Source organism: Globicephala melas, chromosome 1 (assembly GCF_963455315.2).
Source record: "Globicephala melas chromosome 1, mGloMel1.2, whole genome shotgun sequence".
Lineage (NCBI taxonomy): Eukaryota > Metazoa > Chordata > Mammalia > Artiodactyla > Delphinidae > Globicephala > Globicephala melas.
In genome coordinates this window covers 20,878,846-20,901,952 of record NC_083314.1, presented here as the reverse complement: position 1 = coordinate 20,901,952, position 23,107 = coordinate 20,878,846, and the positions used below count along the sequence as shown (strand labels likewise).

General features: G+C 45.7%; 1 protein-coding gene across 3 annotated transcripts in view; it reads left to right on the top strand.

Moving 5' to 3' along the window:
- SUSD4 (sushi domain containing 4) overlaps nucleotides 1–23,107 on the top strand; it is a 121,339-nt gene that overhangs the window by 68,143 nt on the left and 30,089 nt on the right. For all 3 annotated transcript variants that reach the window (XM_030868384.2, XM_030868383.2, XM_060300217.1), the window contains exons 4-5: nucleotides 16,267–16,440; nucleotides 20,916–21,104. In XM_030868384.2, coding sequence (XP_030724244.2) covers nucleotides 16,267–16,440; nucleotides 20,916–21,104 — 363 coding nt within the window. The remainder of the gene's footprint in view (nucleotides 1–16,266; nucleotides 16,441–20,915; nucleotides 21,105–23,107) is intronic.

Sequence of the window (23,107 nt, the reverse complement as noted above, 5' to 3'; positions counted from 1 at the left end):
AGTTGCTGAGAGCGGGGACTACTCTTTGTTGCGGTGCACGGGCTTCTCATTGTGGTGGCTTCTCTTGTTGCAGAGCACGGGCTCTAGGTGCACGGGTTTCAGCAGTTGTGGCACGCAGGCTCAGTAGTTGTGGCATGCGGGCTCTAGAGCACAGGCTCAGTAGTTGTGGTGCACGGGCTTAGTTGCTCCGCGGCATGTGGGATCTTCCCGGACCAGGGCTTGAACCCGTGTCCCCTGCATTAGCAGGCGGATTCTTAACCACTGTGCCACCGGGGAAGCCCTGTTAGGTAATTCTTAGAGGGCTAATGGATTTTTCTGCATGCTGGTGATAGTGATAACAATAAATTATCACATTTTTTAGGTCATTAGAGTTTAAAAATACATTCAGATTCACTATCTCATTTAACAAGTACAACTGCCCTACAAGACAAGTCTTATTGTCCTCATTTCCTGATTAGGAAACTGAGGCTCAGAGAAGTTACTCGCTTTGTCAAAGTCACACAACTGATGGGTAAGCAGCAGATCTGTAACTCATTCTAAGCCAGCATTTTTCCTCTACAAGATTAAGTCTGACTTTCCTCTTGGTGTCACAAAAGCCCTACTGTAATCAGTTATGCAACAACACATTGTTATAACAAATGGCATCATCAACGTTCAGAGTCGAAGGGACTCTAGAAATTAGATAATCCAAGCCCTCGTTCTAATTTAGTTTTTGTTTGATCAGTAGGGAAACTGAGTCTCAGAGAAGTTAAGAGTCTTCCCAGACTTAAATGGTGATTTAGGGACACATCTGTTCTAGCCCAGGTCTTGTCACTGTTGCCTCGACTTCTTCCAGTCTTCCCTTGTCAGCCAGTTCTGCCTGAGATACAGATTTTAAAAAATAAGTTCATATGCATTAAAATGCTTTATAACAGTAAAGTGCTCTACAGAAGCAAGGTGGTATTAAAGCAAATATTTTCTTGTGCATTCACACAGATTCCCTCTCTTTTATTCTCCACTTCACCCTGCCACACATACCAGCCATCTCCCTTCTCTCCTTTTACTCCAATCTAAATGGTTTATTCCAGGCAAACTCACGTACAGAAGTTTGGACTTACAGAACTGATAATATAGGCAAGGAATTATTTTCCTGGCACCCAAAGCCTCCAGCCTAAGAAACATCTGTGCTTGTCAAAGCTGCTTCTGTAAGACTAGAGAGCCTGCACATCCCTGAGCAGGGGTGAGGATACTTTATGGTCCAGGGAGCAGGGGAGGTGACCAGTATGCTGGAGAGGGTACCATGGAGTTGGCAAAGGACTGAAAATATGGCCTGGGGGCACAGGACTGCTGACATACTAAGTACAGTGACTAAAGGCCAGGGGGACAGCCACCATCGGGGCCTCTTCCTTTCCAAAATCACTCAACTAGTCTACTGGGGGGCACTTTCCCTGCTAATACATCCCTTTCCCACATTTCATAAGAAAAAGTATAGGTAAAGTCAGATTGACTTTGCATAAATTCATTTGAGGGGAGATCTTCAAGGTGGTGGAAGAGTAAGATGTGGAGATCACCTTCCTCCCCCCAGATACATCAGAAATACATCTACACGTGGAACAACTCCTACAGAACACCTACTGAACGCTGCAGAAGACCTCAGACCTCCCAAAAGGCAAGAAACTCCCCTCCTCACATACCTGGGTAGGGCAAAAGAGAAAAGAATAAACAGAGACAAAAGGATAGGGACGGGACCTGCACCACTGGGAGGGAGCTGTGGAGGAAAGGTTTCCACACACTAGAAGCCCCTTCGCGGGCGGAGACTGCAGGTAGCGGAGGGGGGAGCTTCGGGGGAGCTTCGGAGCCACGGAGGAGAGCGCAGCCACAGGGGTGCGGAGGGCAAAGCGGAGAGATTCCCGCACAGAGGATCGGTGCCGACCAGCGCTCACCAGCCGGAGAGGCTTGTCTGCGCATCCGCCGGTGTGGGCGGGGCTGGGAGCTGAGGCTCCGGCTACTAAGGAGGTCAGATCCCAGGGGGAGCATTGGGGTTGGCCGCGTGAACACAGCCTGAAGGGTGCTAGTGCACCACAGCTAGCCGGGAGGGAGTCCAGGAAAAAGTCTGGACCTGCCTAAGAGGCAAGAGACCATTGTTCTGGGGGGCGCGAGGAGAGGGCATTCAGAACACCACCAAAACGAACTCCAGAGACAGGCACGAACCACGGCACGGCTATCAGTGTGGACCCCAGAGACGGGCAGGAGACGCTAAGGCTGCTGCTGCCACCACCAAGAAGCCTGTGTGCGAGCACAGGTCACTATCCACACCTCCCCTCCCTGGAGCCTGTGCAGCCCGCCACTGCCAGGGTCCCGGGATCCAGGGACAACTTCCCTGGGAGAACACACGGCGCGCCTCAGGCTGATGTGACGTCACGCCAGCCTCTGCCGCGGCAGACTCGCCCCGTATCCATATCCCTCCCTCCCCCCCGGCCTGAGTGAACCAGAGCCCCCGAAGCAGTGGCTCCTTTAACCCTGTCCTGTCTGAGCGAAGAACAGACACCCTCAGGCGACCTACACGCAGAGGTGGGGCCAAATCCAAAGCTGAACCCCAGGAGCTGTGCGAACACAGAAGAGAAAGGGAAATCTCTCCCAGCAGCCTCAGAAGCAGTGGATTAAATCTCCACAATCAACTTGATGTACCCTGTTCTGTGGAATACACAGATTCCACAATAGAATCTGTGACAATAGAATATGTCTATTCATTGAATAGACAACGAATCATCCCAAAATAGAGGTGATGGACTTTTGGAACAACGATATATATATTTTTTTTTTCCTTTTTCTCTTTGTGAGTGTGTAAGTGTATGCTTCTTGGTATGATTTTGTCTGTATAACTTTGCTTTTACCATTTGTCCTAGGGTTCTGTCTGTTCGTTGTTTTCTTTTTTCGTTTTTTTTAGTATAGTTCGTAGTGCTTGTTATCCTTGGTGAATTTATTTTTTGGTTTGGTTGCACTCTTCTCTCTTTCTTTCTTTTTTTCTTTTTCTATTACTTTTTAACTTTTAATAATTATTTTTTAATTTAATTTAATTTAATTTTTCTTCCTTTCTTTCTTCCTTCCTTCCTTTCTCCCTTCCTTTCTTTCACTCTCTCTCTTTCTCTTTTCCCTTTTCTCTGAGCCATGTGGCTGACAGAGTCTTGGGGCTCGGACCAAGTGTCAGACCTGTGCCTCTGAGGTGGGGGAACTGAGTTCAGGACATTGGTCCACAAGAGAACTCCCAGCTCCACATAATATCAAATGGCAAAAGCTCTCCCAGAGATCTCCATCTCAATGCTAAGACCCAGCTCCATTCAATGACCAGCAAGCTACAGTGCTGGACACCCCCTGCCAAACAACTAGCAAGACAGGAACACAGCCCCACCCATTAGCAGAGAGGCTGCCTAAAATCATAATAAGTCCACAGACACCCCAAAACACACCAGTGGATGTGGACCTTCCCACCAGAAAGACAAGATCCAGCCTCATCCAACAGAACACAGGCACTAGTCCCCCCCACCAGGAAGCCTACACAACCCACTCAACCAACCTTAGCCACTGAGGCCAGACACCAAAAACAACAGGAACTACGAACCTGCAGCCTGTGAAAAGGAGACCCCAAACACAGTAAGTTAAGCAAAATGAGAAGACAGAGAAACACACAGCAGATGAAGGAGCAAGGCAAAAACCCACCAGACCTAACAAATGAAGAGGAAATAGGCAGTCTACCTGAAAAGGAATTCAGAGTAATGATAGTAAAGATGATCCAAAATCTTGGAAATAGAATAGAGAAAATACAAGAAACGTTTAACAAGGAACTAGAAGAACTAAAGAGCCAACAAACAATGATGAACAACACAATAAATGAAGTTAAAAGTTCTCTGGAAGGAATCAGTAGCAGAATAACTGAGGCAGAAGAATGGATAAGTGACCTGGAAGATAAAATAGTGGAAATAATTACTGCAGAGCAGAATAAAGAAAAAAGAATGAAAAGAACTGGGGACAGTCTCAGAGACCTCTGGGACAACATTAAACACAACAACATTTGAATTATAGGGGTCCCAGAAGAAGAAATACAGAAAGGGTCTGAGAAAATATTTGAAGAGATTATAGTTGAAAGCTTCCCTAATATGGGAAAGGAAATAGTTAATCAAGCCCAGGAAGCGCAGAGAGTCCCATACAGGAAAAATCCAAGGAGAAATACGCCAAGACACATGTTAATCAAACTATCAAAAAATAAATACAAAGAAAAAATATTAAAAGCTGCAAGTGAAAAACAACAAATAACATACAAGGGAATCCCCATAAGGTTAACAGCTGATCTTTCAGCAGAAACTCTGCAAGCCAGAAGGGAGTGGCAGGATATCTTTAGAGTGATGAAAGGGAAAAACCTACAACCAAGATTACTCTACCCAACAAGGATCTCATTCAGATTTGACAGAGAAGTTAAAACCTTTACAGAAGCAAAAGCTAAGAGAATTCAGTACCACCAAACCAGCTTTACAACAAATGCTAAAGGAACTTCTCCAGGCAGGAAACACAGAGAAGGAAAAGACCTACAGTAACAAACCCAAAACAATTAAGAAAATGTATAGGAACATACGTATGGATAATTGCCTTAAATGTAAATGGAATGCTCCAACCAAAAGACTTAAACTTGGCTGAATGGTTACAAAACAAGACCCATATATATGTTGTCTACAAGAGACCCACTTTAGACCCAGGGACACATACAGACAGAAAGTGAGGGGATGGAAAAAGATATTCCATGCAAATGGAAATCAAAAGAAAGCTGGAGTAGCAATTCTCATATCAGACAAAATAGACTTTAAAATAAAGACTATTACAAGAGACAAAGAAGGACACTACATAATGGTTAAGGGATCAATCCAAGAAGAAGATATAACAATTGTAAATATTTATGCACCCAACATAGGAGCACCTCAATACATAAGGCAAATGCTAACGGCCATAAAAGGGGAAATCTGCACTAACACAATCATAGTAGGGGAATTAACACCCCATTTTCACCAATGGACAGATCATCAAAAATGAAAATAAATAAGGAAACACAAGCTTTAAATGATACATTAAACAAGATGGACCTAATTGATATTTACAGGACATTCCATCCCAAAACAAGAGAATACACTTTCTTCTCAAGTGCTCATGGAACATTCTCCAGGATAGATCATATCTTGGGTCACAAATCAAGCCTTGGTAAATTTAAGAAAACTGAAATCGTATCAAGTATCTTTTCCAACCACAACGCTATGAGACTAGATATCAGTTACAGGGAAAAATCTGTAAAAAATACAAACACATGGAGGCTAAACAATACACTACTTAATAACCAAGAGATCACTGAAGAAATCAAAAAATACCTAGAGACCAATGACAACGAAAACATGATGATCCAAAACCTATGGGATGCAGCAAAAGCAGTTCTAAGAGGGAAGTTTATAGCAATCCAAGCCTACCTTAAGAAACAAGAAACATCTCAAATAAACAACCTAACCTTACACCTAAAGCAATTAGAGAAAGAAGAACAAAAAAACCCCAAAGTTAGCAGAAGGAAAGAAATCATAAAGATCATATCAGAAATAAATGAAAAAGAAATGAAGGCAACAATAGCAAAGATCAATAAAAGTAAAAGTTGGTTCTTTGAAAAGATAAACAAAATTGATAAACCATTAGCCAGACTCATCCACAAGAAAAGGGAGAAGACTCAATAGAATTAGAAATGAAAAGGAGAAGTAAAAACTGACACTGCAGAAATACAAAGGATCATGAGAGATTACTACAAGCAACTATATGCCAATAAAATGGACAACCTGGAAGAAGTGGTCAAATTCTCAGAGAAGCACAACCTTCTGAGACTGAACCAGGAAGAACTAGAAAATAGAAACAGACCAATCACAAGCACTGAAACTGAGACTGTGATGAAAAATCTTCCAACAAACAAAAGCCCAGGACCAGATGGCTTCATAGGCTAATTCTATCAAACATTTAGAGAAGAGCTAACAGCTATCTTTCTCAAACTCTTCCAAAATGTAGCAGAGGGAATAACATTCTCAAACTCATTCTATGTGGCCACCATCACCCTGATACCAAAACCGACAAAGATGTCACAAAGAAAGAAAACAGGGCCGCCCCTGTAAGGATAGCCCCCCTTGAGATGGCTTTCCTCGCCTTGAGGAGGACCAATGTAGCCCCTGGCAGGATGGTCTGGTTGGACCTGCAGTTCCAGGGGCCGAGTTGAGACCCATGAGCTTTGCCTGGAAACCCACAGAGCAACCTCATCCAGCCTCTTGGTGCTTCTCAGCAGGAAGGTCCCTCCGCCTAGGAGGGCGATGTGGGTACCAATGACACGCTAGCCACGGTGCACGTGACGACCGGCTCCCCACACTAGATGTTACCATGTATATTACCTGCCAGTCTAAGCAGGCGGTTCTCATGCATGAGGTGGGCAAGGGAGGCCCCTGCGCACTGACAGCTGTTTCCTGTGGTGCTTCTGGCCTGTCTTCTTTCATCACTTGGCTGTAGGCCTGGTGGAGCCCATCTGCCTGATGCCCGCTTTAGACAGGCGGTCTGGTTAAGACTTTTGCATCCCTCAGGTAGACCTTTGCCGGCAAATACTTACAATGAGCTCCTCCAGGAGTTGCTAATTTTTTTTTCTGGCCTCCCCTTTACTCCTTTTCCTGACATTTGAGTTCCAAGTGCAGTTGGCACCAGCCATTTTTCGTCACTCACACACAAGGAACGCACGTGGGCATTCTTTCCTTCCGTCCTTCTGATTAGCTTGGTACACATTTTATCGTTGCTTTGCCCACAATTAGCGATGTTGTCAGAGCAATCGGGAATGAGTTTTCCATAGGACGTTGTGAGTTGAGTTGCCTGTCCCGGGTCCTGCACTCTGGGGATGTTGACAAAGATGGATTCAGAGAGGCAGCAGTTGAAGGTGAAAGATCCCTAGACAGCAATCCAGAACCTGCCCCGCCCCCATCATTATCGGCAAAGTCTACCTTGGGGTTGGGCACCCGGCCCGTCCAACACCCCCGTATACCTGTTCCTGGTCTTCACATTGCCTCTGTTTTCCCTTCTCAGCAAGACTGCAGTGTTTTAGGAGGTGTCTGTTATTTAATTAATTTATTTGTTTATTCATTTATTTAATGGCCGCACTGCACCGCATGGGGGATCTTAGTTCTCTGACTAGGGATCGAACCTATGTTCCCCGAAGTGGAAGCGTGGAGTCCTAACCACTGGACCGCCAGGGAATTCTCTAGGAGGCATCTGTTATATGTATTGGGTACCTATGCTTTATATGCATTATCTTCTTTACTACGGCAACCCTGTGGAGTAGGTTCTACTACCTTACAGACAGGAAACGTGGAGGCTCGGAGAGGCTGCATTTTCCACGGTCTCATAGGTAGCCCTGCATCCCAGTGGCAGAGCTAGTACCCAGATCCAGGTCTGTGCTTTCCAGTGTGTTCACCTCACCTGACCAAAGCTGATTTTTCCCAGGGGAAGGGAGGGGGAGCAGGTGACACATAATCACAGTGGGCCCACACCCACACCTCATGGGGGTGGCATCTTGCTTAAACCGGTAAGAACCTATTCACGCGGGGCACCGGTTTCCCAAAGTGTGTGCCAAGGACTCCCTGCATATTCACACCTCCTGCATTAGCATGTTAGGAGTGAGGCCAAGGATCCTGCATATTTTTTTTAAAACTCTCAACAGATTCTTATGCAAAAAAGTTTGAGGCCTCCTCATGTGGGGATGTGGTCTGATATTGTTTGACAATGGGGAAGAGAACATGATTTTCTGTAGTGTAAAAGAGAGGTTCTGGGAGATCATTAATTCTTAGAATCAGAGAATGTCACTGCTGTCTTTTTTTTTTTTTTTTTTTTTCAGTACGCCGGCCTGTCATTGTTGTGGCCTCTCCCGTTGCGGAGTACAGGCTCTGGACGCGCAGGCTCAGCGGCCATGGCTCACGGGCCCAGTTGCTCCGCGGCATGTGGGATCTTCCCGGACCGGGGCACGAACCCGTGTCCCCTGCATCGGCAGGCGGACTCTCAACCACTGCACCACCAGGGAAGCCCACTGCTGTCATTTTATAAACAAAGAAACTAAAGCCAGGAATGCCCTGGAGGTCCCGTGGTTATGCCGTGGGCCCCAGTTCAATCCCTGGTCGGGGAGCTAAGATCCCACATGACTTGTGGCCAAAAACCAAAACATAAAAACAGAAGCAATATTGTAACAAATTCAATAAAGACTTTATAAAAAATGGTCCACATTAAAAAAAATAAGAAGAAAAGAAACTAAAGCCTGTAGAGTTTAAGTGACTTACACACGTTACATGGCAAATAAACCAGGATTAGGACCCACACCCTGACTCCTAGTTCAGTGCTCTTTCTACCATCCTGCTGGTGTGCAGCCCAGGCTGCGTGTCAGAATCACCCAGGGAACTTTTAGAAATAACAGTGCTGGGAACTTTTAGAAATAACAGTGCCTTGAACTTTCTCCGAGAGATTCTATTTTGGTTGATCTGGGCAATGGGAGCTCAGACTTCAGCCACAAGCAGACAATGAGGACTTGAGACAAAAAAGTGCAGGTGGCAGCAGTAACTGGAATTACCCTGGGAACTTTTAGAAACTGAGCACAGGAGAGCTGTCCCTGTCCCTGTCCCAATCTGCTCTGTCTCCATGCTGAACCCCTCTCTGCCCCAGTTCCTTGCAGAGTGCAACAAGGAAAAAAAATGAATTCACTCAGTAAGCGTTATTTTTAAGTACTTACTAAAATCTTTTGACTCCCGTAGACCTGACCAGGATTGCTATAAAAGATGAGTAATTTGAAGTTAAGGAGTTTCTTTGAGTTTCCTGGGGAAAAGGTACAGTGTAAGTTTAAGTAGTAGTATTACATTATAAATTTTGAATTAAAAAATTCAACTTGACTCATGAGCTAAAGCTGGCGGTAAAGATGGCAGGTGACTCCTTTATTCAGTGAAACTGTGGGGTGCAGACACTTTTCAAAAGCAAGGTAGTCCTACTTCTTTTTTACAGTTACTCCTATATGAAAGTGAGTTGTCTCCCAGTTCCAGAAACTTCCCCAAACGGATGGATGCTTTTACAACGTTTTATTTAGGGCCCTTTTCTTCTTGTGTGCATTTTCTACCTTGTAAAATTTCTTTCTTGTTGCCTTGGACATGGGTTATCAGAAACAGCAGCCCGTGCCCACAAGAGCAAGTATTTGCATGTCTTCCCCTAAGATAATCTCTTCTCATTTTCCATCTTCTAAGATGGGAGGGAGCAGAGCACTGCCTCTCCCTGTCTCCGGGACCACTGTCATGACTTATTTATGATTCTTGTAACAGAAGTCACTGCTTCCCTACTCTCCCTCCCTTGTGGCTTCAGTGTGAGTTTGGGTTTTTGTTCTTAAAAAGATTTCTTTAACTTAAATGTGGTCATGACTTGAAAGGAAAAACAAATCCAGAGGAAATAAGGTCAGGTCAGCTGGAGGCAGATGCAGCAAAGATAAATGACAGAAATGATCAGTTATCATTGTTGCAAGATGACGGCTGGACCGCCTCAGACGAGGGTTCACAAGCCTGCCCAGCTGAGCCCCCTGGAAGTGCAGAGGGAGAATCCAAATCCTAGCAGCCTTTACCAGCTGCTTCCCGTCATCTCCCATGTCATGTGAGCGCTGCCATTCGCCCTCTCGGTACGGGGGCCACGGAGGTATGGAGTTGCTTTGAGTCGCAGAATTATTCGAAAATGCAGAACATCTGCACATGTACAGAGCCTTGTCAGATCGTGTATAAAGGTCACAAAATGATTGTGAGCAACCTCGAACACCACGCCCATCATGGAGATTCCCTAGAAAGCCGTTCTTCACAAGTTTGCAACTGAAACTTGCCAGAATTACGTGGGCTGCTTGTGAAAACTACAGGGCAACCCATCCTTCCAAACCCATCCCAGAGGAAGTTCATTTTCCCTCATGCTATCTTGAGCAGTTTGGGGCTGACCGTGGCTCCCCAGTGTGCATCTTGAAGGTCCTGTTATAATGCAGGTCTCCTCAGAACCCCACGTCGGGCCAGCGGAGGGAGAGGCCTTGGGTGCCGAGCTGCCTCCCAGCTGCTCACATAAGATTCTGTTCTTTACTGCATTTGTCTGACATAGCTGCTAAGGATGGACTGGGGCTTGTTAAATGTGAGCCTGCCTCTGCGTTTGGACCGCTGTCTTCAATCTAGTCAGTCACCTTGTGTATCCATCAAGCAGTGGTTCTCAACTTTGACGTCGTGGGAATTGCCCAAGGGGCATGTTAAAAATGCACATCTCCAGGCCTCCTCTTAGAGGTTTTATGCATTAGGAATCTGAATTTAGCAGGCCCCCCAAGACTATCACTTCTGATTCCAGCCACAAGTTTGGAAGTCCCCAAGGCCATCCTCAGGTTAAGTAATTCACCAGAAGGACTGATGATACTCATGATTATGGTTTATTACAGCAAAAGGACACAGGTTAAAATCATCCAAGGGGAGAGGCACACAGGGTCTAGGAGGCACCAGGCATGTGCTTTCAGTTGCTCTCTCCCAGTGGAGCTGTACACACAGTGCCTGTTCTCCCAGCAACAACGTGTGTCAAAACACACGGAGTTGGGCTTCCCGGGTGGCGCAGTGGTTGAGAGTCCGCCTGCCGATGCAGGGGACGCGGGTTCGTACCCCGCTCCGGGAAGATCCCACATGCCGCGGAGCGGCTGGACCCAGTGAGCCATGGCCGCTGGGCCTGCGCACACGGAGCCTGTGCTCTGCAACGGGAGAGGCCGCAACAGTGAGAGGCCCGCGTACCGCAAAAAAAAAAAAAAAACACACGGAGTATTGACAACCAGAGAAGCTCACCTGAGGCTTGGTGTCCAGCATCTTTACTGGGGCTTGGTCATGTGGACGTAGTTGGCCACTTATGTGTCTCCACTTCTTCCAAAAGTAGAGCTGATAACCGTGGGGACCACCGTTCCCTGGCCTAAGTCACATTGTTAGCATAGACTATCTGGTCTATGCTAAGCTCCAGATAAACAAAGATATCATCTCAGGTAGAGCAATCCAAGGGCTTAGAGGTTAATTCCCAGGAGCTGAGGGCAAAGGCCAGAACTCCCTTTTGGCAAGGCCAGCCCTTTACTGCATGTACCCACATAATACAGAGCATGTCACGGCCCATGCATTAGAAACTCCAGGAGCTCCCGCCACACTAAAATAAAACCAAATCCCCTGTCCTCATCTACAAGACCCTGGATGATCTGACTTTCCATCTCCCTCTTGCTTCCTACAGGCACACCGATTTTCTTTTTTTTTTTTTTAACATGAGATTAGCCCTTTTTTTTGGCCATGCTGTGCAGCATGTGGGATCCTATTTCCCCCGACCAGGGATCGAACCCGCACCCCCTGCATTGGAAGCATGGAGTCTTAACCACTGCACCGCCAGCGAAGTCCCTGATCTTCTTTTGTGTTTTTAAGGACACTGAGCTCTTTCCTGGCCTTTGTAGTAGCTGTTCCCTCTGACTGAAACTTCTTCCTGGTCCACACATGATTGGATTCTTCTTGTCATTAGGTCTTAGCTTAATAAAAGTCATTTCCTCAGAGGCGCCTTGCCTGTCTACACGAATTAAAGGAGTGCCCAAGTCTGTTCCTATCCTATTACCTCGTTATGTGTTCATCATAGCAGTGATCATTGCCTGTTATTTTCTAGCTCACTTACCTGATAATTTGCCTGTTAGCAGTCTCCCTCATTGCAAATGCCATAAGAGTAAGATACTTGACTTTCTCTCTATCCCCAGCACCTAGAATGTACTGGGCCTAGAGTAAGTACTCAATAACTCAATGAATGAGTGAACAGCTTTACAAGTGCTGGCTTAAACAAGGTCCAGTAGAATTCTTTACAGCAAGGCTTTCAGAGCCTTTAATATGCTAATATGAATTGTGAATCTGAGTGAGTATCATGTATTCATGTTCCTAGGAACACTTTGGGGGGCATATTGATGTTGAAACATAGCATTTTTAAGGAATCAGATTTGTTTTCATGTATAACTAATATTTTAAAGGGAAACAAATCTGGGACTTCCCTGGTGGCGCAGTGGTTAAGAATCCGCCTGCCGACGCAGGGGACGCGGGTTCAAGCCCTGGTCTGGGAAGATCCCACATGCTGCAGAGCAGCTAAGCCCGTGTGCCACAACTACTGAGCCTGCCCTCTAGAGCGTGTGCGCCACAACTACTGAGCCCGTGTGCCACAACTACTGAAACCAACGTGCCTAGAGCCCGTGCTCTGCAACAAGAGAAGCCACTGCAATGAGAAGCCTGCGCACCACAACAAAGAGTAACCCCCACTCGCCGCAACTAGAGAAAGCCCGTGCGCAACAATGAAGACCCAGTGCAGCCAAAATTAAATAAATAAATTTATAAAAATAAATAAATTAATTAATTAAATAAAAGAGAAGTAAATCTAACACATGGCACATATTCTTTAAAATTCCTCTTTCTCTTTCCTGCTCCATCCTTTAGGACTCTGCTCTCTGCAACTAAATCTGATCAGTTGATTTGTACGTAGGTATACATGTGTAGTACAGCCTTCGGGCCTTTTATCCACTCTGTTATTTATTTATCATATTAAAACCTCATTGTTACTAGTAGCAAGATACAAAAATAATGATAGTGATAGGCTGGTGAAAAATGATTTCTGGAATGGAAGCTTTTGATATCCCTCAAATTTATCTCCAAAGTGCCCACTGATACCCTGTAGACAAAAGTTTTGACTGTTGACCTGATTCTACTTGATAGACCTTTTTTCATAGGTATATTTCTTTGGTAACAACATTTTTGAAGCAGTTTTTACAAATTCTTTGTGTCAGCTGGATGCATTTGTGCTATAGAAAATCATGTTATTTCTATATGAAACTTTAGAATTGATGAAGGTTGCATGTTTCTTTTCAGAGCCTAAAGATCCTGGTTTGTTTCTTTCCAGAGAAATAAGGTCCAGAGTTGTTGACTGCTACCGATAACTGGTTAGGACATGTATTTACTCCAAAGCCTTCTTTCTACTTCACCCTCCTTCAGTTGGGGGGATTAGGTGCCAGACATTCTGGATAAAAAATAATTAGAAAGGCTCTGGATGGTATTTTCTCCTGTCAACGTTTAGGTTAGGCTTTGTTAGAGATGGTCTGTTTGAGTTTTGTGCTTACGCGGAGGGCACGGCCGCTTCTGGCCTCTCTACCTTGGTGGAGTTTGAACTCCAACTGTTGACTCCCCAGTGGATATGGGGTTCCACTCACATAGTAAATTGGTCCTATATCACTCTCTCTGCTGACTCTTCTTTGAGTAGAGTACATAATGACTCGCATTTGGGAGGCTGTGAATTCCCTTTGAACCTCTATTCCCGGGCTCCTGCCTATGGAAACGTGACATTCTAATTAGAAGTTCAAAGCATTCTATACTATAGACCACTATGCAGAGAAGCCACTCTTGAAAACAAGGCTGGGTGCTTCCGCTCCTGGTCAGCCGGTGTCCATATGTCACAGTGTCCAAATGGCCAGTTCTGTCCATTGAGTTTACTGCCACCGGTTGGCCACCTCCTGAGTATACTGGTTAATTCTTGAATAAGTTTTAAGTCAACCATGAAAATAACTGTTAGTCATATAAGTTACTACCACAGGATCTATTTACAGCCCAGATTTTACAGACCGATGCCTTGACAAATGTGTTTTTATTTGCTGTGAATAATTTCTGCATAGCGATATTGAAAAAAATGTAATTCACATTTTCCATTAAGAAGAAGGCAGCAGCAGTGTGCAGAGAACTGTCAATTATCTGTGACTCCCGTCATCATTATTCTGGGATTGATTTGGGAGGAATTCAGCTATTCTTGCAGAAAAACTATTGGTTAAACATGAACAGTTAGAAAACCTCTTTCTGTAGCCTGAGACACAAAAATGAGAAGTAAGATTGAAACCAGAACCCAGTTCTCCAGCCAAGACTCTCTCTGTTGAAATCCATAGGCAAAGGGAAGAGCTGATGATGGGTTTCCTCAGGGGAAGGCTTAGCTGCCAGGACTGCCCCGAAAGCCTGTTAATCAGCCTCTCGAGGGGGCTGCAGGCGCACAGTGTTCTCGGGCAAAGGTCCACATGGCTTCCCTCAGCCTTTCTTTGCCAGGTGTGTACAAAGGTCTGGAGGCACGGAGGGAACGTCAGGGGAAGTGGCGACACAGTCGCTGCTCTCAAGTTAATGGTGGGAACGAGGGCTGAGATCAAGGCAGAGCCGGGCTCGCAAGTGTTTGCCTCCGGAGAACTCATAGGAGATGGTGAATGGCCGCCACCCCTGCGCTCTCAGCTGCCAGGGCCCTGCTCTGCCTGGGAGGCCTCTTCTGCCCGAGGCTTTCCCGTCACTAACTTTCTGTTTTCTGGAGTCCGTTGTTGTCAGATTGCCCCCAGTAAATCCAGCCTCAACCACACATCAGAGCTCCTGGGACATGCTCTTTTGAAAGCTACCCAAGTTCCCAGCTCGCAGAGGCATCCTCAGGCCAGCCACCTGCCTCAGGCTTCCCAGAGGCTCATCACCCTAGAGCTAACCGTTCAAAGCTTAGAGGAACTTGAAGGTCAGACTTCCTATTAATACTATTCCAACCTATTCTGGATTCAATAGGCTTTGGGGAGTGGCTGAGAAACCCACTGAGAAATTTCTGAAGGAAGCTTCTATGATCATCAAAGTGCTGTTTTTAAATTTTGCCTTGTTTCAAAAAACTAAGAAGCAGCAAACTGGAAACATAACTCATCTACCTGACTCTAAAAGTAGAAATAAATAAATAGCTCATGCTTACAAGCATATATGCGTGTAAAATCAGAGACTTTAAAACAGGAGATGAAGAGAGACACATGGTGAACAAAGTGACTTAAACCAGATGGGACTGACATGTACACACTGCTATATTTAAAATGGATAACCAACGGAGACCTACTGTATAGCACAGGCAACTCGGTTCAACATTCTGCAATAATCTACACGGGAAAAGAATTTGAAAAGATACATATATACGTATCACTGGATCACCTTGCTGTACACCTGAAACGAACACAACAACATTGTTAGTCAACTCTACTCCAATATATATTTAAAAAAAAAAATTAGATGGGATTAGTTGGGCGGTGTTTAGAGGGGGAGGGGCCAGAGGGAGCAGGACCCCAACTTCCCAGCGCAGAGTGGACTGGCCCGCAGGGTAAACTGGAGGTAGCTAGAGTTAGAAGCGGATAGTTACAATTGATTAGGGTTTTTTTGCTTTTTTTTGTTTGTTTGTTTTTTTGCGGTACAAGGGCCTCTCGCTGTTGTGGCCTCTCCCGTTCCGGAGCACAGGCTCCGGACGCGCAGGCTCAGCGGCCATGTCTCACGGGCCCAGCCGCTCCGCGGCATGTGGGATCTTCCCGGACCGGGGCACGAACCCGTGTCCCCTGCATCGGCAGGCGGACTCTCAACCACTGCGCCACCAGGGAAGCCCTACGATTGATTAGTTTTATTTTCTCTTTTAATCATTTTGTTGCATGATTGTACCCCCCAACACCCTTCTCCTGACCGCGTGGCCTCTTCCCCTCCCAGCCACCTGCATTCTGCTCTGATTCCATTTTTCAAAGGCAACAGTTGCTTTCTCTGAGTCTTTTGTGATATTGGCAGTAGTATGTGCTGCTCTATTCATTATCTTTTTAAAAACAGGTAAGGTGGATGGGAAATGCTAATAGCAAATGCAGCCCCAGCTCGGCCCCCTGCTGTTCTGCAAAGCACATTTTCTTATCAGGCCCAGGCCCTCGCCCCACAGGCAGAGGCAGGAGGACCAGGCGAGAGCAGCCAGCCAGGCTGTTTGGTGCAGTGCACGGTCCACAAACACAGCCAAGTGGGCAACCAGCTAGATAGTTCATGTGAATCCCCAGCTTTTGTCTTTCTTCACTCGTTTCCAAAATTGCTTGTAAGCTCAAATGTAAAGTGTAAAGTGTCGCGGGCGGAAAACAAGGTTCCTTTTGGACCTGGACCTCGACCCCTCTTCCTATTTCTCTGTGAAGCAGGTTCTGCAGCTTCTGCTGCTTGCCCTTGGGACCTGAGTCTAGCGATAAATAAAGAACCATTTATCAGATTGCGGCGTAGGTTGAGACCAGGTGTGAAAATAAGAGCTTTCTTGTGAAGCTGTGAACCACAACTGTTTGAATTCCAAAAATAATGTGTCCTTTTTACGCAATTGCAGATTGCCGCATTCCACAAATTGAAGATGCCGAGATTCATAACAAGACATACAGACATGGAGATAAATTAATCATCACTTGTCACGAAGGATTCAAGATCCGGTACCCTGACCTGTACAACATGGCTTCATTATGTCGTGATGACGGAACGTGGGACCATCTGCCCATCTGTCAAGGTACGGGGCTGAGGCTGTGGTTCTCAGCTGTTCTTTCAGACTTGATTGTGGAGCGGGTACACGTTTCTCTAATAGGATGACAGGGGGAAACACAAAGCCACGCACACCCCATGGTTCAGCTGTACTGCACTCTGATCACCACAGCTCTGTGTTTGGAATCTTCCCACAATTCCCTGTGCTTCTCTCCAGCTCTATACACCCAGCTTTAAAGTTTAAATGGGAGATACCTTATTCTTTAGTGTGTTGGATGTCTCCTTTATCCTAAGAAACCAAAAGTCGTTGCAGAATTAGGAGCCTTGTAACTGGGCTGTGAACACAATGATGAACTATTGTATATTTAATGGAAATAACAGCATTTATACTGATTCGGTTGTGGTGCGAATATATTTAAAGCCAATCTTACAGAGGCTATTTTCTCTTAATAATGTTATCCTTTTTTATAATGCATGAGGAGCAGAAAAATAATCAAATTCAAATTTCATCCAAACCATACGATGAATATTTATCCTCCTGCGTTTTTTAAATTTGCTTGGGCCGACACAGAGGGCCCCCTGTTTGTGAAAATAAGCCCTCGAGTTCCCATTAATTCTGATTTTATTTTTTGACATGTGACTTGGACCAAAGGACTAAAAAAACCCATGCATAATTCATAATCCAAGGGAGAAGGCTAGCAATCTTATTTACACCAAAAGCACTGGCATGTTAAAGTTGAGACGGATGTCAACTTTCTGCTTGGAAATCATGACGGGCAGACTCTGATATTGCTTTGTGCACCCCATAGTTGGAAATAAATCATTTCCTTATGTGAGAGTTTAAGAGTCACGGCCCCTTGAAGAAACAAAGGCTTCAGGATTAGGAGGACAGAGGCAGCCCAGGTCCTCACCCTCCTGCATTTCTCCTCAGAAGCTTCTGGGTTGTTTAGCGTGTTATGTGTTACATTCTTAAAGGAGACACGTGATTTATTTCTACTCTCTTAGAGACTCTCCACAGAGTCAGCAGCCGGCTTTTAGGTAGGGCTGTTTATCCAAATGAACTTTATTAACCATGGATTCGTTCCAGTCCTGCGGCGTTATCCGAGTAACGGCCAAGAAAATTATTTCAGGCTCCAACCCCTTCTCGCTTTCATATTTTCCACTTGTCTTTCGGTTCTCCCACCCTTTCAATTTCCTTTTACATCCCTTAAATACAGTACGCTTCTTTAGGAGTTCTTTTTACCCCAATGATTTTTTTAAATGCCCTATGGGGATAGACGTCTTGGGGTGTCATTGTCACGAGCTCAGGTGCAGGCTTGCCTCTTGCTCTGTCTGTGCCCTTTCGCCCCTCCCCTCTAGCACCCCTTACTAAATCTCAGTCATAACACAGCTTCGATGTTTTTTGCAGCAACAAAAGAGCTGGCCGGCCGCTCTTGAAAGGTGTGCGTCTTCAAACAGCAATACAGCCCACAGCCCACCTTCAGCCCTTCTCAGAGCCCTCGGTCCCCACAGAGGAGGTGCCCCTGGTCTGGGCCCTGATACCCCCCTCCAGCCCCTGCACCTTGCCGTCCACCCGCGTGGGCACAGCAGGGTTGCTTTAGACAGCCTGACACCTCTCGAGTCCCCAGGGGGTATATAATTGGCCCTTCGAGTGACATTTCATCCTGTAATTTTTATTTGTACCTATAGATCCAGGGGCTACAGCCTGAGGAACCATTTCTCTATTATCTCGAAGTGCAAATAGAAATCACATTCAACTATTGAGTCGAAGTCAGTTTTCTACTGTATTTTTACGACAGGCTGTCCTCCAACCAAGAGTGAGCATAGCTTTCCTTCTCTGATTGGCTGCACGTGTTCCAACCCCTTTCATCTCCTTCTGGAGTTGGAGGTGGGAACTGTTCCAAGGCCATTTTTTCCCCGGAACTTTGTGTTTTAGAGATCCATGTGCCGATGCTTCCTGCTCCCTGTGGGTCAGAGTTAGTTTCTGACTTAGGGGATGCAGTCTATCCACATGGGTAGCTTAGAACCACACTCCTTCCCAGAAGGAGGCAGGGGCACAGTCACGTGTGCCCACACATTGGAACCCTGCTCAGGGTTCTAACACATTCCCTTGTTGGTGTTGATTTGCTTATCTTTTTTTTTTTTCTCAGTTACTGATCCTGTTTATGCCTGATTGCCAAACTCCCTTCACACATTTCACTTTTGCCATGAACAGTGTTCATTTTCAGCTCCGAAAAAAAAAAATCCTTTAAGACCGTCGGGACTGCCCAAAAGGATGGCTGGGCACCACGCGTGTCTGATCTGGTCCATCCTGAGTGTGGCTTGTTCCGGGCAGGGATCTTTGGGGTCTGTGGGGTCTGCGGGGCTCCGGGACACCAGGAGGCAGCAGTGCAGGTTGACCCTTGACGACCCCAGAGTGAACGCCTCCTACATTCTGCACCCCTCACTGTGTTGTCTGTGTCTGCTCTGATACAGACACAGACACCACAGTCTAAGGCGCCGACCCGAGCAGTTCGCTGAATACGCAGCTCTCGACGCTTGTATTGTAATGTGTCGGAGAGTCATCTTAAGAGAGGAGTTCCGTCATCTGCTGCAGTGCCTGCGTGATACAGTTTGTGCTTGGTGATTGGAAGGGAAAGTAGGTTTTTCCATTATCTATTATTTACTTCACACACAATTAGTTCTCCCCGGGAAGAGCACAGCTCTGCAGGGTCATTATTCCCTCCAGTGAAGCTGCTGAAGCCAATAAGAAATTCACTAATCACAGCAGATGCCACACCACGTGGGCTGCTGTGCCACTGGGAATGTTCCACTGGGCTGCACAGGCTTCAGGACAAAAGGCAGCTACTGTTTTACAGAAGTAGGGTTCGAGGCCTCACGCTCACTCAGATGGCACACGGTATTCTGTGCATGGTGCACAAACTCGCTACAGCACGTCTGCTCAAAGCCTGGTGCCACGGCAACAGCGCCCGGAAACCTGTAGCAGTGCGAATCTTTGAGCTCCACACGGACCCACTGAACCAGAAGCTCTGGGTGTGTGGGCCAGCAGTCTGTCCTACAAGCCCTCTCTGGGTTATTCTCAAGTTTGAGAACCACTGCGTTACATGTTACTTTCCTATTTCACCTAAAACACAATGGGATTTTCAAAACTTTCATTGCACTGCGTCAGGCAGGTGTCTGTTCCGTTATCTGCTGCCGTGGAACCCAGTCTGCATCCTAACCTTCTCGAGCTGCCCACCACCGCTGCTGAAACAGGAAATAGTCTCTCTTCCCTCTGTGGCACCTCAGTGGTTCTCAGCCCTGATAGCACTTTAAGATTATGTGGGGAGCTTTAAAAAAGATAGGGGTGTCCAGGCTGGATACCTACCCAGGCACAGGTCTGGGCATTAGTGTTTTTAAAAATTGCCTCAGGTGAAAAGGGAACCCTCCTACACTGTTGGTGGGAAGGCAAGTAGGTGGGGCCACTGTGGAGGTTCCTCAAAAAACTAAAAATAGTATGGAGGTTCCTCAAAAAACTAAAAATAGAATTAACATATGACCTAGCAATCCCCCCCCCATGCATCTATCCGGACAAAACTTTAATTCAAAAAGATCCATGCACCCCAATGTTCATAGCAGCACTGTTTACAATAGCCAAGACATAGAAACAACCTAAATGTCCATCAACAGATGAGTGGAGAAAGAAGATGTGGTATATATATACGATGGAATATTACTCAGCCATAAAAAAGAACGAAATAATGCCATTTGCAGCAACATGGATGCAACTAGAGATTATCATACTAAATGAAGTAAGTCAGACAGAGAAAGACAAATACCATATTTTATCACTTATATGTGAAATCTAAAATGTGACACAAATGAACCTATCTATGAAACAGAAACGGACATAGAGAACAGACTTGTGGTTGCCAAGGGGGAGGGGGTTGGGGGGAGGGATGGAGTGGGAGGTTGGGATTAGCAGATATAAGTGATTATATACAGAATGGAGAAACAACAAGGTCCTACTGTATCACACTGGGAACTATATTCAGTATCCTGTGATAAACCATAATGGAAAAGAATATAAAAAAGAATGCATGTATATATATGTATAACTGAATCACTTTGCTGTGCAGCAGAAATTAGCACAACATTGTAAATCAACTATACGTCAATGAAAAATAAATTAATTAAAAACTTTCCTCAGGTGATTCTAACATGCAGTCAGGGCTGGAACCACCGGCTAGGGGTGTCCCGATCCACAGCTCCACCTCTCGTTACTACTTCCCTACTCGTCTGACCCTCTCGATGCCACTTGCAACTATACAAGCAAATGCCTGCTTTAGAAATAGAATACGTACACAGATAAGGAGGTCTGAGCATTTAAGACCAAGGTGTGCGGTCCTCGGAGGCCATGCCACGTTTTCAGCGGGGGAAACCGAAAGACATATAGTGCTTTGTCTTTCAGGTGTACAAAGATGACCACGTGAGACACTTCCCTTTTTCTTTCCCACGTCGCAGGCTGCCTGAGACCGCTTGCCTCTTCTAATGGCTATGTGAACATCTCTGAGTTCCAGACCTCCTTCCCAGTGGGAACTGTGATCTCCTATCACTGCTTTCCTGGATTCAAACTCGAGGGGTCGGAGTATCTCGAGTGCTTACACAACCTTATCTGGTCGTCCAGCCCACCCCGGTGCCTTGCTCTGGAAGGTATCACATCTTATTCTTTTGGAAGTTGAATTTTGGCTTATTAAAGTGGATGTTTCAATAGGAGGTAAAGAGCTGAGATTATGGTCAGCAATAACTTCTGTTCCCTGAGTACACATTGCTTGCAGAGGCAGCAAGCCTGATCATCTGCCATGAAGCAGTACTTACAACCAGACATAAAACTGGCTTTCCCCATTCTCAGGCTTAAAGGGGATGAAAGAGAAAAGTTTCAAGCATCAAAGGTTACACTGCAAAATATTGCAAAGTTAAATGAAGTGTCTTCAAAAATTAATTTTCTCTGCACCAAATGAAAACAGATTGTATTATGGCATCATTAATCTCACCCCTCGTTTTATTGTTGTGTCAGTGTTTCCTCCTATTTCCATTCATTTTATGGCTTGGCTCTAAATGTTTTGCTGCAAGCACACACTTGGAAGCCTGAAACCAAGAGATTTTCCTCCTTGTTTTTGTTAAATATATGTGATTATTTTTGAGTGCGGTTCACTAAAGACCACTAATCAGTAGTATGGAATGGTCGGGGTGGGAGGTGGTCAGAGCATTCACTGCTGGAATCAGGCCAGTGTCTATAAGGGTCTATAGAAACTTCTCCTAGTTAAGCTGGGCATACTGGCTCAGCCCTCGCTTTAATGCAGGTCTTGAAATTATGATTATGCAGGGAACAAACACCGGTTTACTTCTTGGCATCTGAATACAGTGGGCGGGAGGCGGGTCTATACGGGGAAAGAAAAAAATGAAAGGAAATCTCTAATCAAGAGCCCCTCCAAAGCCCATCTGCAGCTTTTCTCGGGAAACAAATCAAGACACAGTAGAACGTAGAAACAAACAAGTTCTCACAAGCACCGTCTGCCTCCACGCGTGCACCTCAGTGTGGGACGAGGTCAGGTTAGGAGGTGTGTTATGGGGGGTGACAGCCAGAGGGATCAGAGGTGTCTCCTAAGGAAGACCATGGGTTGGCCGGAGCCATGGAGCCTCCTTAGAGAGAAAGGAGGAAGGGGTGGAAGGGAGGGGAGCCTGCTGCTTGAAGGAGAGAGAATGCCAGCCGGGGCCGTCAGTGGTGCTCTTCTCCTAGGCTGGTAAGCGGAACCCCCGCTCGCCCCTACTTCCCACCCATCCTAAATCTCCTAGGGGGTCAGAGCCCACAGTAGAGAGAGGTAAAATACAGGACACCCAGTTAAATCTGAATCTCAGATAAATAGCAAATAATTTTTTAATGTGAACATGTCCTAAATATTGGATGGGACTTACTCATGGTCAACAAGTATTCTTTGCTTAGCCGAACTTCAACTGTAACTCAGTGTCCTGTATTTTCATTTGCCACATCTGGCAACCCTAGCCTAGAGGGATAAGGGTATCTCCTGTTTCCACTGGGAACAGCTTTTCTGCCGTCTGGACACCGCTGGCCAGCGTGGTGAGTGTGGGCTGCTGGTGAATGGGGGCTTTTCTGGTTCCTGGAGGTTTCTCCCTGCTCAGATAAGCAGAACTAGAGGACCTGTTAAAGGTATCATGTTACAATTATATCAATTTTAAATGCTATTTTCAAATCTTTTCAAATTCAGTTCAAACACCTTTCAAGCCATCATGTTCTAAGCTTCATTTTGAGACTTTGAAAGCAGTTTTTCTGGAGCTTAGGGAATATAATGTGAATAGGCATAAAACAAAATCTCACTTGAAGGGGCCAGTGAGCTAAGGTTATGAACAGGAAGCCATGAGTGGCTTCTGATTGGAAATGGGTCTCGTGATTTAACACAAGTCCCTTTTTCTCTGCCAGCCTGGCCTGTGCCCGAAGGGGACGCTAAAAGTCCAGGTGACAGCTGCCTGTGACAAGAAGGCCACCTAATACCTTTTTGTCCTCCATTAAAAAAAAAATAATATTTACATCCTTATTTTCAATACATGTTCCTTTCAATTACCTGATGCAATTAGTTTGTGAGACGCTTAAATGCTACCCTGGCTAAAGGCACCAAAGACATGATTCTAAACTGAGA